Source organism: Acipenser ruthenus, chromosome 12, assembly GCF_902713425.1.
Source record: "Acipenser ruthenus chromosome 12, fAciRut3.2 maternal haplotype, whole genome shotgun sequence".
Classification (NCBI taxonomy): Eukaryota; Metazoa; Chordata; class Actinopteri; order Acipenseriformes; family Acipenseridae; genus Acipenser; species Acipenser ruthenus.
Genome location: NC_081200.1, coordinates 2,735,405 through 2,752,738, shown reverse-complemented (window position 1 = coordinate 2,752,738; position 17,334 = coordinate 2,735,405). Strand labels below are relative to the sequence as shown.

Genomic DNA, 17,334 nt, shown 5'->3' with positions numbered 1-17,334 from the left:
GGAGCCTCAAACCCATGCCTGTGCAGTGATGCACATGTGTTACAGTTACAGACGGTGCAGAGATCAGTGAAGGGTCTGTGGGCCTCACCTGGTCCAGCCGCAGGGCTCCTCCCTCGAAGCGCTGCTTACGGAGCTGCTTGGCGATGCTGTGCAGGTTTAGCACGGCCTGGTGGATCTCATCCACGGGGTGCTCCGGGGAGAACGGGGGCAGCTCCTCCGCAGAGAAGAGCTTCTCCGGGGCTTCGATCATGCTCTGAGCGTGGTCGTAACTCAGCTTCACACACGAGCGGATGACTGTGCGCCCAAACCATTCGTCTAGGATCTGGGGGGGGGGGTAAAGAAATAAAGTAGGTAAGTATGAATAAATGAATGGAGCTGCTCTAATCTAAACTGAATGAAAATCACAGAGATGAAGGTGATCTGGATCTGGCAGTTACATGCTTTGACCCCGAAAGAAACTGTTGGCATAGGAAGTGCAAGTGTAAGAGACTTCCTGAAAGTAAGGCAAGCAAACTGAGAACCTACTTTCTCCAAGTATACTGCCAGATATCCTGTTTAAAATAAAACAAAAAAGATACACATGTGTTTGCTACAACATATGCTTTTCAACACGGAACATCTGAGATCTATATAGCAATTGGAAGTGTACGGCAAGTGGGATTCACAGAATTATTGTTTTCGCTACAACCAGTTTATTAGAATTCAATCCCAGGTTTCATTTTGCAGAATGCCATACACCCTACCTAGGCATGGTTACCTAAAACCCCCTGAGCTTTTAGACATGTGTGCATACAGTATATGTTCCTGTTTGCACATCTGGCGTGTTAAAAACACCTACGGTTTCACAGTTGTTGGCAGCAGCAATTGACCTACGTCATCAGTTAATTTATTCCACATTAATGGAACCTGATGGGTGAACTCTTGCACCACAGAGTTTATCAGGTTTTGAAATCTGAACTGCACTGGAGAGTAGAAAAGAAAAACATATGCACACACATTTCTAAGTAGCTTGCAAACCAAGTTACACAGATAGTTGCTTTCCCTATATAGGGTGGTGCAGTTGAATGGCAAGGGGATATGAGCCGAGCCAGGATCAGTCGTGAATGAGTGTCACGTCAGCTTTGTAACCAACATCCATGAGTTTCAGATTAACAGGCTCCAAATAGTGGGAGATATGAATCATTAAAAGAAAAAACAAAAACAAAATCTGATTATATTATACAGCACAGGTTTGGAAGCAAAACTGGACTTGAAACAAACTTATGCACATAAATATAAAAGTCTATAGGGGTTTCTGGTGGTTTCACCTTAGTTCCTAGTGAACGTGTGTCTACAGTACATCACAATTAACCTTTGCAGGCAGTGTATCTCATTTTAAATGCAATTATTTGATTTATGCTAGGGGTTACCTAATTGTCTCTGTGCTGCAGAGTACGATTTAAGAGAGAGTGAAAAAATCCATTAAGCTAAATGAGAGCTGGTACCGGATAATTCCGAAACAAAAACTAAATGTTTAAAAAAATCCCAAACCTATTATGGAGCTATTTACAGCAGTTTAAAAGGAAAAAGCAGATCAATGTTCTGTGTCACCTGTTCGTGTGGCTGTGCCAAAACAAAACTAGTTCTATGGATTAACGAGACTAAAACGTTGTTTATGTAAACTAACTGGGACGCAGTCTAAGCTTGGCAGTAACTTGTGGCAAGTGGCTGAACTGCATGAGTTCCGAGGGTAGTGTTGAGGGAACTCTGGATGTTGAGGGACATTCCAGTGCAGCTTTAATGAAACCACTTTAAGGAACGCAATGCAGGTGTAATAAGATCAATTCAATAATTAAAAAAGACAAGGCTGGAACAAAGACCTGGAGTGGAATGTCCCACCTTGGCCACCTCTGTAGAAGGGTGCTGGGGAAGCAGAGGAAAGGGGATTGTTTCTGAGCAAGGGGATCATGGGAGTCCAAGATGCTGCCAAGCGGCAGGAAGCGCATTTGCGACCCAGAACACGTAGGCCCACGTGAAGCCAGCTTCTGAGTCAGAAAAACGTCAAGGTGATGGATTGGCCTGCCAGACCACCGGATAGAAACCCTGCTGGATCTGGCAGGGAGCAGGAATCCAAAAGGTCAAGGTGGAGCAACCAACCATCACACGTGTGAAGAGGTCTCTACAGGCACAGCGTATTGCTGAGGAGTGCAGGAAGAGAAAATACAGGGCCTTCCGAGCTACAGCTGCAAGCGAACCAGCCAAGGAGGAACACTAGCTTGGTTTTTCCAGTACTTCAACTTTTGTCACATGCAAGTTTAATAAGAGGCTATAAAAAATTGGTTACATCTACACGCCCCATTGTAATATTTGATTTGGCGTCGCTACGGTGAACAACGCACTTTGTGGACCAGCCTTTAAATACTCTAAATGTATTGTTATGTGGTGTGTTTTTGGTAATTAAGCTGCACACAAAGCTAGACACAGAATACTACAAATAATGGGTAATACAAATAACACAATGGCAGAGGCCTGTGTGGACTTTAAAACACACTCCATATTGGCATACCATATGCATGAAAAAAAAATAGTTTAAGCAAGGTAAAATATATTAAAAAATAAAAAAATAAAAAAAAAAATTACAAAAAAGTACATGTCGTCAAAGCAACAATGATGAGCTTGAACAAAAGTTATTGTATTTCTTGCTCTTATTGTATTACTTGTATTGTAACGCTTGAAATGTTTTTGCTTACGATTGTAAGTCGCCCTGGATAAGGGCGTCTGCTAAGAAATAAATAATAATAATAATAATAATGAGTGACAGAAACAGTGTTTGCTGAATGACTGTGTCAGAATAAAAGGGGGATGTTTAAGAATCTGCCTTCTGTAGCACGAGTTCGGAGGTGCGCTGGTACACAAAGCAATGTGACCTTGAGGGTCGATCTCAGGTCTCCAGCACCGTCATCTTATGGGCAAAAAAACAAAAACAAAAACACGAACCCCTTTGGTGACGCACTGCACCTTGTCAGGAGTCTTTAACGACTCTCGTCCTGAAAGCAGCACAGCCACACTCGCAGTGTGTCTGGTGGGTGATAAGCTGCAGACGTCTTTCATCAATGTCAGCAGGAGACTAATGGGCGGGGGGGTTGTTCTAGTATAACTGGCCCCAGCTATAGGAACCATCCCCGGGCTGAATTGAGGTCAAACCCATGACTGTAAAACCACCAGCCTCAGCAACATCATTTATCATTTTATACTTGTCATCTCTTTTTTTTTTTTTTTTTTTTTTTGACAGCGGTAATCACCTAACTATACAAAACTAGCATTTAAAATGCACTACACAGAACAATTGTACATTAGTTAATTACGCGTGGGATAATGACTGAGAATGCAGTATTCACATCAAACGCAAATTCAAACACAATAGTTTGCTTTAAACCAAAGTCTGATACCAAAGTTCATTTAAAAAAAAAGCAGCCCTTATTCACTAGAAATGCCACAAAATGTATTAATTGTCATTACATATCCAAGACAGTCCTCTCAATTCACCCAGTAAATGGTTATTGCATCCCTGAAACGTCTGTGCAATCTGAACTGTGCTTCAGTTGAATCGAAGTGAACAATAAGCAAACTGAGTTCTGAAGAAGAGCTTGCCACTCGGACCGTAACATAAGGGAACGTCCCAGCAAGCCACCGGATACGGAGTGCAGTGGGAATGGTGGATAACGGCAACAGATACCAACACTCTGGAACCACTGCAGAGAGCGATTGGAGGCGGGATGACATCCCTAGACAGTCAGTATATGCACTAGACCGCGGTGTGTCCAATCACTGACTGGAAAGGACAACTTTGGCCACGCCTGCCTTAGACACTTTGAACAGATGTAAGCCTAAATTGTTGGACTAAGCATGGGCACAGATGGCACCCCACTTTCAAAAACAAAAAAGCCACTTTGAGCTATTCAAGTTTGCCCTTGCATTAACATATTTTTTCCCTTCATTTGATTTTTTTTTTTAAAAAGCATTATTAACTCATTGTCTTTACACTGAATCACAGCTCAGAGATTGGCAGGAAGCAGTTTGTTATTTCATTTTTTTCTTCTGTACAGCAAAATGTGGTTCTTAATTATGTGGGCATGTCATGTGGGGTTAATTAGCTATTGTCTTTGCTCGGGTAGCGCTTCAAGCAATGTTTCAGTAACCCCATTAGGGCCTTTAAAGATCCTGTGCAGATTGGAAACCTTAATTTGAAGTAGTAGAGCTGGGCCAAATGTTGTTTTTTACAGAAACTCTGTTATATGAACAACAACAAGTATAGTCATTGCCACTAAATACATTTCAAGCAAGCGCTTGTTTGAATATGTGAATATTTGTCTCGGCACTAAATTAATTTGATTAACCACATGCACCCTGTATGTGTGCTGTACGCATTCGTGTCTGCGAAGGGCACAGCTTCAATATTACCTTCCCCTGTGGAGTGAGTTTCCAGATCACAGAGAACGTCAGCCGGTCAGTCATGGGGTTCAGACTGCATAACTCTTCACACAGGAGCCTGGGCAGCATGGGGATCACCTAGCGGGGGGTGGGGGACAAGGAACCACAGACTGCTTAGACAGAACAGTAAATAACTCTGTTAGGTGAGGGGTTAGTGACTGAGCGATCAGCACTGCAGCTGCAGATTCTCACTGTGCAAGATCCACTCATCCACAGAGGTGGTCCAAAGGGGTCTGCATTGTGAGTATTAGTGCAGAATAAAAAGAAGGGCAGCTTGTACACCCCTTCTCTCTGGGAACGATGGACACACACAATTGGCTGGTTTCTCAGACACTGATTTGTACTAATCTTGGATTTCCTTATCTAAAGTAACATTGGATAGTCCAAGATTAATGTTAATCCGTGTCTGTGAAACAAGCTGAAAGAGTAATGTGTAAACTTTATCAAAATGTTACCCATATATATATATATATATATATATATATATATATATATATATATATATATATATATATATATATATATATATATATATATATATATAGATAGATAGATAGATAGATAGATATATAGATATATAGATATATATAGATATATATAAGCGGGTATATTTGTAGGGATTAAATAAATGCTGATTCATTTCATTCAACCTAGTAGTGACAAGAGGAGGAAAAGGTAATAATAAAATGAGTTTCTCTGGCCAAGTCAGAGCAGCAGTGTTTTGGCAGGTATGTGCCCCTCATGAATTGGAAGGAGATCAGGTGAGAGCCAGGAATGTGCCACTTTCAAGATGCAGCTTGCACAGAACTACCGGTGCCTGATAGTGTTATTGTTTTATGATGTTGCTCCTGGTTAAAAGCATTCTGATTGAATGCATTAAAAGCTTGTTCAATAACAGAATTAATAATAAAAACACACACACATCATAAATAGAGAGAACTGTATCTCATTTCCCATGATGGATTGTCAAGTGATTCAACAATTCATTTATTTTTCTTTCTTACTCTGTAAGAGAGCAAGGATGACAACGAGAGAGGGGCAGGGAAAGCAGCCTTCAGCCCTACATTAAAGTCAACCCTTTGTTATTACTGGTCTTATAAAAGTCTTATGCTGGTTTATTGCTGTATTTGAATGGTTTAAAACAATGCTGTTGCACAGTGCCAAGAAATACCATATTATCCAAATATAAGCCCATACCCTTTTATTGAAACGGTGTATTCATGCACAAAGAGAGTTGAATTGGATGGCAGATCAATCCTAAAAACTTAGGTAATACCTTAAATACAATACAATACCATATATATATATATATATATATATATATATATATATATATATATATATATATATATATATATATATATATATAACTTGAATATAAAACTATACAATAGATATATATATACACACATACAATGCTGTGCAAAAGTCTTAGACATGTTGCCTTTTTCTATTCTGATGCATTATGAGCATCAACAATTTACTCAAAGCCTCCACTAGTTTTCTACTATTATAACAACCTTGACTTGCATAAAGAAGGAAAAACATTGGGTGAAATAGCTGGCATCACTTGATTTTCATGGTGTGGTATCCGAAGCATAATCAACAAGTACAGAGAAACATCATCTGTAATTGACAAACCCAGGACTGAAAGACCCAAAAAGCTGTAACAAGGATGAGCAATACGTGATAATATCCTTAAGGAATAGAAAGAAGACAATTATTGAATTGACAACAGAGCTGGCAGAAGGCACAGGTGTCGTTGTCCATCAAATCGACAGTACGAAGGTCACTCTTGAAATCAGGACTTAAAAGGATGTGTTGCAGTAAGAATACCTCTTAAGAAAGGGGAACAAGACTAAAAGGCTAAAATATGCACAAGAACACAGAAATTGGACAATGGAACAATGGTCCAAGATGCTTTGGACTGTTGATGTCTAAGATTTTTGCACAGCAGTGTAAAGTGCTACACTGTTTCAAATGAAGGGATACGTGTTAAAACAAAATCTATCCGCAAGGCATTTCTTTCTAAATCAAATGTTAGGTCTCCTGCTTCCTTTACAATTAACTCCCCACACACCAAAAAAAGAGCATTCAACACTTTTATTCCTCATCTCCCTGAACCCAAACCTGAAAATCCAGACATGCCATCCAGATGAATATTAAAAAGTTCAATAAGAAAGGCACCTTTTGCACCAGGTAGACACTGGTGGCTCTTCTGCTGGCAGTGGAATCCAGGGCATCTCCTTCTTCCACAAAATAGCTGACATCTGCAATATGAACTCCAACTTCAAAGTTTCCTGAGTGAAAAAGGAAAGGGGAAGGTTTTACAAATGTTAATACCATGCGAGTGCTTAGTATGACAGAGGCACATTAACAGAAGAAAAAGAAGAGTCGTTATGCGATGCAGCTCACTTTGGTAATTAAAATAAATAAAAATTCATGAATTGTGATTACATTTAAAAGATCTATTTTATATTTAAAGAAATATATACAATACACACACACACAAGCAATACTTGAGTAAGCTGTATGTTGGTAATTCCCTTGTAAGTAAAAAAATAACCAGTGTAGAGTAGTGGTTAGGGCTCTGGACTCTTGACCGCAGGGTTGTGGGTTCAATCCCAGGTGGGGGACATTGCTGCTGTACCCTTGAGCAAGGTACTTTACATTAAAACTGTATAATTGTATGTAAAAATAATGTGTAACAAATTATGTAATTGTATATAAAAATAACGTGACATCTTGTAACAATTGTAAGTCGCCCTGGATAAGGGCGTCTGCTAAGAAATACATAATAATGAAAATAATAATGATAAATGGATCCTTAAAAGAGTCACTATTATTTTTAGTGCCACCTTCCAGGTTCTGCCACAAAATGCCGATGGAATTTGTTCATTACCGTTCAGTCATGACTGTCAGTTTATACTCTGCAGGCCTGCCCATGTGAATTTTCAGTGTTTGGTATTTATGCAAATTAAACCTGAACCCCTGTCCCTTTAGTTTTAAACTCTCCCTCAATATTATGCATTTAGCTCTTCCGGAATTGTTGTGGCTAATTTAAGCTAAATAAAACAGAACGGATTTTCACTACCGAAATAAATAAATAAATAAATAAATGGCATGCAACTACTCAGGAATTTCACATTACACACACTACCCTCAGTCATAACTTAGATGTTTAAATCACAGCTGCGTGACTATTTTCTGATGTCTCATTAAAGGCTGTAAGAAAAGCTTTTCTGAAAATGTCAGGCTGCACCACTTGGGGAAAATGTGATCCATTCTACAGACCCCAGGAGCACTGTGCTTCTCTACTTTCCTCTGGACCACCTAAACAGCTACTCAATAAAACCAGCATGCAGAAAGTAAACCCTTCAGATTAAATACTCAGTGTGGAGGAGTGGTCTTCTTTCTAGCCCTGTTTAGGTTCAGTCTGCCTCAGTCAAATTGAGATCAAGAAACAGATGTTGCTACTTTGAAACAGAAGCTTGATAAACACCTGGCGGATCAGGTACGAGGTATGCACAGCTCTGCTGCGTGAGCGTCCGGTGAAGCCAGTCGACAGGTATGAATGAGGTCTTGTCTGGCTCAGCATCAGCTGGACTGCAGGGCTTATTTAGCTATTCACTCAGCACTTTCTACCCAACGGTCTCTCCTTTGCACGGTCAGTGTCACTCAATTAAAGAAAAAGGAAGAGAGAGGTGTTAACTAAATAGGAGTGTGGCAAGAAAAGACAAACTTCACGTGACACTGGCCTCCTCGAAATACTCTGCAAGAATTAAAGTCTCAAATGTGTTTCAAACATCACTGGTCATAACTGTCAGAAGCGACACGGTAGCCTCTTCATGCTGACACTATTTTTAACCGGCTCTTGAAGCACGCTATGTTTTGCTTACTGCATGGCTGCAACACTCAATGACTCAATGCTAAAATCATTAGCGTTGCTCCGATACAGAAATCACTGTTAGCAAACTTGAGCTCATTCCAGGTGTTCTGACCACACTTGAAAATTCTTCGAGAGAATGCAGAGCACAAGATGCAAGCTTCTAAATTAAAAGAAAGGCTACGAGACCTCACACACCATTTTTGCAATCTGCAATCTAGCAGGAACAAGAACTGTTTTGTGTTGCAGCTGTGTTGCAGTTACTTATAGTTAATAAAAAAATTGACAGTATATAGGAAATGTATTGTTTTTTTTTATTTTTTACAAGCTAATAAAATAAGTTTTGGTTAATTGATAAATCTTGGTGCTCAAAACTGATATTCTGGTATAGACGGATGTAACTAATATCAAAACCACCAATAAAAACTATGAAACAGTGGTAGTCCAAATCCTGATTCATTCAGGTTTCCAGTTTAATGTATTTATAAAAAAAAAAAAAAAAAAAAAAAAAAGTTTTGTAAAACTTTGCTATTGGTATCCTAGATTAAATTTGGTTTATTTATTTATTTATTTATTTATTTTACATTTTATTTGATGCAGAATGTTAGATAGCACATGAATTCCTCAGCAATCATGCAAGGAAATGTTCACCATCTGCCTCAAATCCTAGAGATACCGTGTAGGACTTTCCAGTGCCACCCTAATGATGGAAAAACCTCTCCTGGAGAAGGAGACAGGAAAGGAGAGGAGAGGAGGAGAGACACATCCCAACACTGTATAGGGAGGAGAGAGAGAGAGAGAGAGAGAGAGAGAGAGAGAGAGAGAGAGAGAGAGAGAGAGAGAGAGAGAAAGAAAGAAAGAAAGAAAGAAAGAAAGAAAGAAAGAAAGAAAGAAAGAAAGAAAGAAAGGAGAGGGGCACATCCCAACACTATATGAGAGAGAGAGAGAAAGAGAGGCACATCAACATTGTATATTAGAGAGAGAGAAAGAAAAAGAAAAAAAGAAAGAGAGGAGAGGGGCACATCCCAACACTGTATATGAGAGAGAGAGAGAAAGAAAGAAAGAAAGAAAGAAAGAAAGAAAGAAAGGAGAGGGGCACATCCCAACACTGTATATGAGAGAGAGAAAGAGAGACACATTAACATTGTATATGAGAGAGAGAAAAAGAAAGAAAAAAGAAAGAGAGGAGAGGGGCACATCTCAACACTGTATATGAGAGAGAGAGAGAGAGAGAGAGAGAGAGAGAGAGAGAGAGAGAGAGAGAGAGAGAGAGAGAGAGCGCTCACTGGCACTAGGTTATTGTTTTTTTTGGCGATTAAGTCCACATACATGATTTCTGTCATTCTTAATCCCAGCCCTGACAAGAAGACACAAGCACAAAAAAGAATTGTATTAAAGTGCTTGAATGCGACAAAAAAAATAGAACTAAAGGTTATTAATAACTGTGTGCAGTTTCTAATATGTATTAAACCTTGAAGGTGCTCGGTGGTTCAGTAGATCAGCGATGGGACTTGAAGCCTCCCTATTGTAAACCACAAGTCGGTTAGTAACTGAAAACGTATCCCTTTATAATTTAGTAGCGATTCTACCGGTTCAAGGGACGACTTGTTCGGGTAACTGAACATCTGCCAACATGATGGCTAATGACATTGTGGAGAGTGACAAGTTTCCTTGTTTTATATGCCAAGCAGAGACGTGAATTCTCGAACAGAACACACCAGAATCACACAGGATGTGTTAACAGATTATGCCTGTGGTACCTAGGAGGAAAAAAAAATAAAAAGATAGATATTTCAGGAACTAACCAACCAGCTTTGTCATTATGGAATCCCTTGGCTTTTGAGTCCACTCCTATAAAGGGGAAATGCTATTTTTCCCCCCACAGATAGCTTCTTTGATAGTCTACAATGTACATATAAAAAAGGCCAGAAATATGGAGGATACCAGAAATACCAGTTAAGAGGTGTTTCAAAGAAAAAAAGGTCCATTCTTAATTACAGTTTTTAAACTGATTTTCGGTACTACATACCCTAAATGCCAATCAAGTGAAACATGTAACAGACAATAACGATGCAGCTTACCATCTGGGAGAGGTTTGCAGGACAAGGCATCATCCAGATCTCTGGCAGTGGCTGGGTCAATAGTGAATATGCATGCATTCCTACACCAGAGAAGGATAGACAGATAGAGATTTAGATATAATAGACACACACACAAACACACAAACATACTATTATAATGTTCTCCTGCTGAAAATCCAGCATCAACAAAATCCTACGGGAATGCCAATGGAAAAGCAGACTGTCACTTCTGGAAAGTGTTCCCTTTTCACAAAAAAGATTAACGGTTTCCTTAACTCTGTATTAAAACTGGAACCAGAAACACTTGCAGTTCTAAAAGGTCTAATGGCTTTGATTTCACATGAACCTACTGGAAAGGAAAAAAAAAAAAAAATCTTTAAAAGAACATGAACTTCCATCGAGTTTAAGTGCTTCGGTAAATAAAATTTAACAGCACATTGCAGATTTTCTTGTATGTGCCAAATATATATATTAACCAGCTTTCACTAATGGAAGTGTGTGGCATACAGTAAGCAACACTGGTCTACCCTGTAAACAGCCTGCATTTGGCTCAGGCTCATCTTCATCTTCTACTTACATTGCTTTTCTTATTTCACTCACAGCTCTTGAGAAAAAAGAACAAAAAAAAAAAAAAGAGGTCTTGTATATCTTACACTTGAGGATTTTTTTGTCATGCTTTTTCCTGCTAGTCATTTGTGGCTAAGCTCGGCTATACAAAACCCATCCCAGACTGAGCTGGAAGAAAAGGAACCAGCTTCAGTGCTGTTTTATTACCATGCAATATGAAAGACACAACACACCCCTGAAATGAACTCAGTAAATAAAATTACATTTAAAGGCTTTTCTACAAAGTTAATTTACTGTGGAGGCATGCATACTAGTTTCAACACAAAGTGGTTTACAGCACTGATCATACAAATAAAAATATAAAAATCTTTTGCAGCCGAATAAATGTATTTATATATAGATAAATATATAAAATAAATATAAATATATAAAAATATAAAATCTTTGCAGCCAAATACATTATATATATATATATATATATATATATATATATATATATATATATATATATATATATATATATATATATATATATATATATATAATGTATTTGGCTGCAAAGATTTTACTATATATATATATATATATATATATATATATATATATATATATATATATATATATATATATATAGATATATACACACACCCCTTTTTTTTATACAAGGATCACACCTTGTACCGAACACCACCAATACAATTACTAAAAATAGACAGGTTTGTAATCAAACAGTTATCGCAGTACCAAATAACCCTTTTTTATAGAACAATCTTATCAATACAGCCTTAAAATAGCTTTTCTTTATTATCTATAAACTTATGAAACCTAGAAGGGACACAAACCTTCCGCTGCCTGACAAGAGAGACAAAGGATCGTTAAACTGTATAGGAGGGTCACGGCCATTGAAACATTTCTCTACAAGGCAAGGACAAGGCAAATAAAACCACACCCTGGAAATAGACACATTGTATTGCCTTCTTATCAAGACGGTGTTGCCTAAACAGAGTTTAACAAGTCTTGGGCAATTGGTGTCGAGGCAGTGCTTTTCAGAAGCGCCTCTGAAAAGCCAGAGCTCTCAAGGAGACAGGTGCTCGAGCAGGGATGTCTGCAGCACAGAGTGGCTGCTGGCCAACTGACCCTTATCTAAAAAACTGTGGTTTATTTTGTAACTTAAATGCCTGTTTTTATTCTCCTTTAGCTCAAAGAGTACATTTATCTTATTTATTTTATTTCCCTAAATTCAGCTCTGCCATTAATACTTAATCTAGCTTTAAAAAAAAAAAAAAAAAAAAAAAAACACACACACACACACACACATCTACCTATCCGACCACCTCTCTATACACCAATAAAAAAATAAAATAAAACCCTTGCTTTAAATACTAACCTAATGCAAGCTTCTTTTAAAAGGCATACCGTTTGACAACTGTATTAAACTGCTACTATTAAAATACACACACACAATCCTAATTGAGGGCTTGTGCAAATATGCTGTAGGTATCTGCTGCGTCTGGAGAGAGGAGGGAGAATGGTATTCTTTTGTGTAAGGAATGACAGTCACTGGGTTACTTTTATAGCCTCGTTGCTAATATGTGGAATGGGCGTTCTGCCTTTCTGGTCTCCCAGCGCCACTATCCAAAATCCCTTTGTATAAATACATATCATTAAAGTCAGGCACTACAAGGTGGAGAGGGGAATGCTGGCTACCTTGGCAACACCAGCTATGCCTGGAAGTGCGACAGCAAGATAACACCTTGCACCCCCCCCCCCCCCCCCCCCTTTTTTTTTTAAATAAATGTTCTCATAATCTAATTTTCATTATTTCAGTTTCCCTCTCAATGTTACAGAAATCCAGAGGCAGACAAAGGAACACCTTTGTTAAATCAAGCAGTACCTCCTTTCTAAATTAGCAGGTTTATCTTTCACTGCCACGCTGTTAATTTAAAAAGACAACACTTATCAAGTGCGTGAAGTTCATTGTAAAAAGGAAACAAAAACTGCATTTTGTAACAAAGCAACACAAAATAATAAAATTATAATTTTTCATTTTTTTTTTTTTTAATAACTAATGCAATTGCTTGGCAAATTCCAAATAGGTTTAAAGAAATCATTTTTTTTAATTCTGGTCTTACAAATTACATTCTAGAATATTTATTAAAACCCTCTCATTAGCAATTAAATGTATATATTTTTTTTTAAACATACATTAACTGGCTTGGTTGGAGAATCCTAATCGCTGCTGGGCACTGAAAAGACTTCCTCCTTTCATTCAAATCATGATACAATGTGACCTTTCAACTTTGCTGGCCACACCCACTGGGAGACAATAAGATAAACATTTATATGTATTCTTTATTTTAGCTCCATTACAAAAACAGGGGTTTCTGCAATGGTCACACAACCAAGACTGCTGCAACATTCGATGCCAGGAGCTCCAGCTATTCTAATTCCTTCTTAATTAGCGTTGCTCATAGAATTGCATTGTTCCAATGAAAGGAGGAAAGAAAAAACGCAGGAATCCGGCAAGTGCTGGCACTTTGTATTAGAAAGCACAAACCTTTGCACTGTAACTAATAAAGCTGCCATCACTAGTAGTACTCTGGACAAATCAGTGAAGAACTAAAAGGGGTTATAGCTTATCTGTACTGGTCTCAACTAGTGCAATACACAGAGCGCTTTTATGAAATACAATTGGGCTTTACACTCATTAAGGTTGTAAATGCAAACACTGTTTGGCTTCATCACATGCAGATAATTAAATAAATATTTACTGTTTTGCAATATATATTATGATTTAGATTCCAGGCTGCTAATAATTCACACTGGTTCAAACATTCAGAATCTTGGCACATGTATCCCAAAGGTTTGTTTTCCGATCTTTAAGAGGGGTGAGGTAAGGTATATAGGAAATAAAAAAAAGTCAAGCAGGTAAAAGATTCACCCGATTCCTTTGCCATACTGGTGGGTGACAGGCACTTCCACAAAAATGGCCTTTGATGGCCAACAGCATTTTCTTCTTTTTTTTTTTTTTTTTTTTTTGTTGCTATGCCATTTGTCATTTTAGAACTGGTGCTATGAAAACAAGCCTGACAGATGTTATCGTGAACAATGTTATCGTGCTAAACAGAATTTACCATTACAAATGTGAAAGACACTAGGAGATAAAAGCAGTAGCATGGTTTGATTATTATTAAAATAAAAGGGACCCATCTTTCCCAGTTGTCTTTACCTTGTTCAAATTGGTTTGCAGTTAAAGTATGGTATAACACAACTAAAAAGACTTAACAGGTTCAAATGTTAACCCCTGCACATTCTAAAACAAATCTGAAAGTCATCAGGGAACCATGAACAGCACAAGCTCGAAATGTTGTCAACCTTTCTTAAACAGTATTTCATCGTTATGGCAACCCAGAAAACCAACCTTATTGGTTTTGGAACGCACAAATAAACCGAAAGGGGTCATTTACACGGCACACAGATTTCAAACTCTTACATAAAACATAGGCTACTGCTGACTGGCTAGCATCAAGGCCATGGTGCTACATACTTAAGAAACCACCAGCTTTTCAAGGATATTAAAAAAATAAATAAAAAATAAATAAAAGCACAGGTTTCCAGAGCTGCACCATGAACATTCTGTTGAAACTGTGGCTCCGTTTCTGTCTGCTCCATGCTATAGCCACCAGTATGACAACGTGTGTGTGTGTGTGTGTGTGTGTGTGTGTGTGAGCGTGCATGCATGCATTGACACAAACCATGGCCTTTATTTGTTTACATCAGGATGCGGAGATCCCATTATAGTGCTGAATTCTGTCAACGAGCAAATATTTTAAATTTACTGGTGATGAGAAAAAAAAAAGAAAGAAAACTGGGAGAAACTGCACCGAATTTGGAAAAAAAAAAAGTTTAAATGAAGATTAATCTCGTTGACAGTAATTCATTCAACTCCCAGCAGCTGCAGAAAAATAAATAAATAAATAAATAAATTTGATGGCCTCAAAACAAAAATAAGGAGGCTGTGTGGTCCAGTGGTTTAAGAAAAGGGTTTGTAACAAGGAGGTCCCCGGTTCAAATCCCACCTCAGCCACTGACTCATTGTGTGACCCTGAGCAAGTCACTTAACCTCCTTGTGCTCCATCTTTCGGGTGAGACGTAATTGCAAGTGACTCTGCAGCTGATGCATAGTTCACACACCCTAGTCTCTGTAAGTCACCTTGGATAAAGGCGCCAGCTAAATAAACAAATAATAATAATAATAATAATAATAATAATAATAATAATAATAATAATAATAATAATAAAAGGTTACCTATGTAACCACAGTAGCTCTAAAAGAACTTTAAAAGAGCAATAAAAAAAACAACTAGGTTTACCTGCCAAAACACTAAATTAAACAGGCTGTTTTTATCGGAGCGCCACCCCTGGGGCGCTGACGTGGTGACATGTCTTGCTGCCTGCCTCCCTGGTAATATTAGTGACAGCCGTCGAACGAGTCCGGGTAGCCCTTCCGCATCCAAAATCCAGCTACAGTATGAGTTAAGGTCCTTCGTTTGCTTGTTTTTTTTTCTTTAAATTTCCCTGGAATTTATAGGTGTTTATTACAAAAAAATTAACAGGAGGAAAAATCGGTGCAAAAAAAAAAACGTACTCCACATTTTTCTGGGTAAATATCGGGGTTGATTTTGTCGGACGGGAGGACCGCAAAAAAACAACAAATAGAGGAACGTATTGAACATAAAAGCAGTTTAATGCTGTGGTAACAAACACAGTGTAATGTGGTAGAGCTGCAAGTGAACTCAAAGCACTACTGAGTGTATGAAACCATTCTCTCAAATCCACCAACTTTTCTTTTTAATAAACAGTTTATTGTTGGTGACTATAAACATTTTTATTAAATATTTGCCAAATTATTTTACACAATCTATATCCATTACAATGATATATTTAAATACATTTACCAGCCTTATGAAGCCCTGCCAGACGCTTTATTTAAAAAATTAAAAAATTTAAATTGTAAATTTAAAAAGTCCTGCGTGGCATAGGCCTCACAGCAGTTTTCTGAAGTGTTTTTTCCGGGGCTCGTTCTCCTTCAGCCTTGGATGTAGCCGAATTTAGAATAAATATTCTCTCCATGTCAGCTGAGCCAGGCGTGCCACTGAGGCTGCCATGAGCAGCATGGCTGAAATCTGGAAAGTCGTTGTGGTGGATTTTTTCAGAACTTAAAAAGAGTGATGCTGCCTTTGTCTGGAGAAGGCATTGCCATCTATACATGGAATTCACTTTCCAGTGTATTCAGTTTTTCTTTTTCTACCCATTTTAGCATGAAAAGTAGTTCACTAAAATCAATTGTAATTGCTATGAAAGCTGTTAACTATCCACACTGTCTGTAAAGTGAAATGTGTACGTGATGGCCATGATATTAACAGTACGCACAGATACGCATGTGCATAGGTGTGTTTATATCTTCCACTACATTGCCTTATTTTAAGACAGCTTTACATATAAACGTAGCCTAATTTATTAACATACACATATCTAATGTAATGCATTTTCTTAATATAGTCATCCTCTATTTTTATGCACTTGAGTGGTCAAAAATTCAGGTATAAACCGAAAACAAATGGCCCTACAAAGAGTTTATACGAAAACAGTGCATTCACACCCACCATCCCCTTTTTTTATTACAGCATACTTCAGGAAAAATTTGAAGAATTAAATTTGAAAAAAGAAAAAACCTGACTTGCACATAATGTAACATTTACATATAAAGTTTTAAAAAAAAAATAATCACAAAACATCTTTAAATCAGGGTTACTGAGTAAGCGTGCTTTTAAAAACAGTACGGGAACAATAACGTGATAAACCGATACTAAGGTTTTACGGCAGAAAAGTGACATTTTGAGAAATAAACTTTTTATTATATTTTTTTATTTGATGGAATACTGGTACAGCTGTTCCCCCACCACACAAAAAGACCAGGAACACGGAGTCTGGCAGCGGTCCCCAGGGCTCTGAATGACCAAAAGGGTCACGCATCATATTCCCATGTTCTGAAACACAATGCTCTTCGGAGAACAAGGGTTTCTGTGCCCATTATCTCTCCCAGAGAGGCTATTGGAGTAAGCAGCTGGCTTCCATCTCCATGGCAATTTTATTAATCAAGGTCGGATCGAGCTAGCCTGCAGATGGGTCAGGAGTCGATTTACACTTGGTGTCTTGGCTTTGCTGACTGGGGTCGGTGAGAATTATGGAACACTCAAATAAAAAAATTAGTTAAAAAAAAAAAAAAACTTTTCTTGTGAACTTAACGAGGGAAACACACTAAAGAGA

At 38.0% G+C, this 17,334-nt stretch overlaps 1 protein-coding gene across 2 annotated transcripts in view; it reads right to left on the bottom strand.

Annotated features, from left to right (window-relative positions):
* Window positions 1-17,334, bottom strand: part of LOC117417250 (DIS3-like exonuclease 2) — an 86,816-nt gene that overhangs the window by 36,180 nt on the left and 33,302 nt on the right. For both annotated transcript variants that reach the window (XM_034029234.3, XM_034029236.3), the window contains exons 10-13: window positions 10,438-10,517; window positions 6,658-6,770; window positions 4,441-4,548; window positions 89-322 (exon numbers count right to left, since the gene is read on the bottom strand). In XM_034029234.3, coding sequence (XP_033885125.3) covers window positions 89-322; window positions 4,441-4,548; window positions 6,658-6,770; window positions 10,438-10,517 — 535 coding nt within the window. The remainder of the gene's footprint in view (window positions 1-88; window positions 323-4,440; window positions 4,549-6,657; window positions 6,771-10,437; window positions 10,518-17,334) is intronic.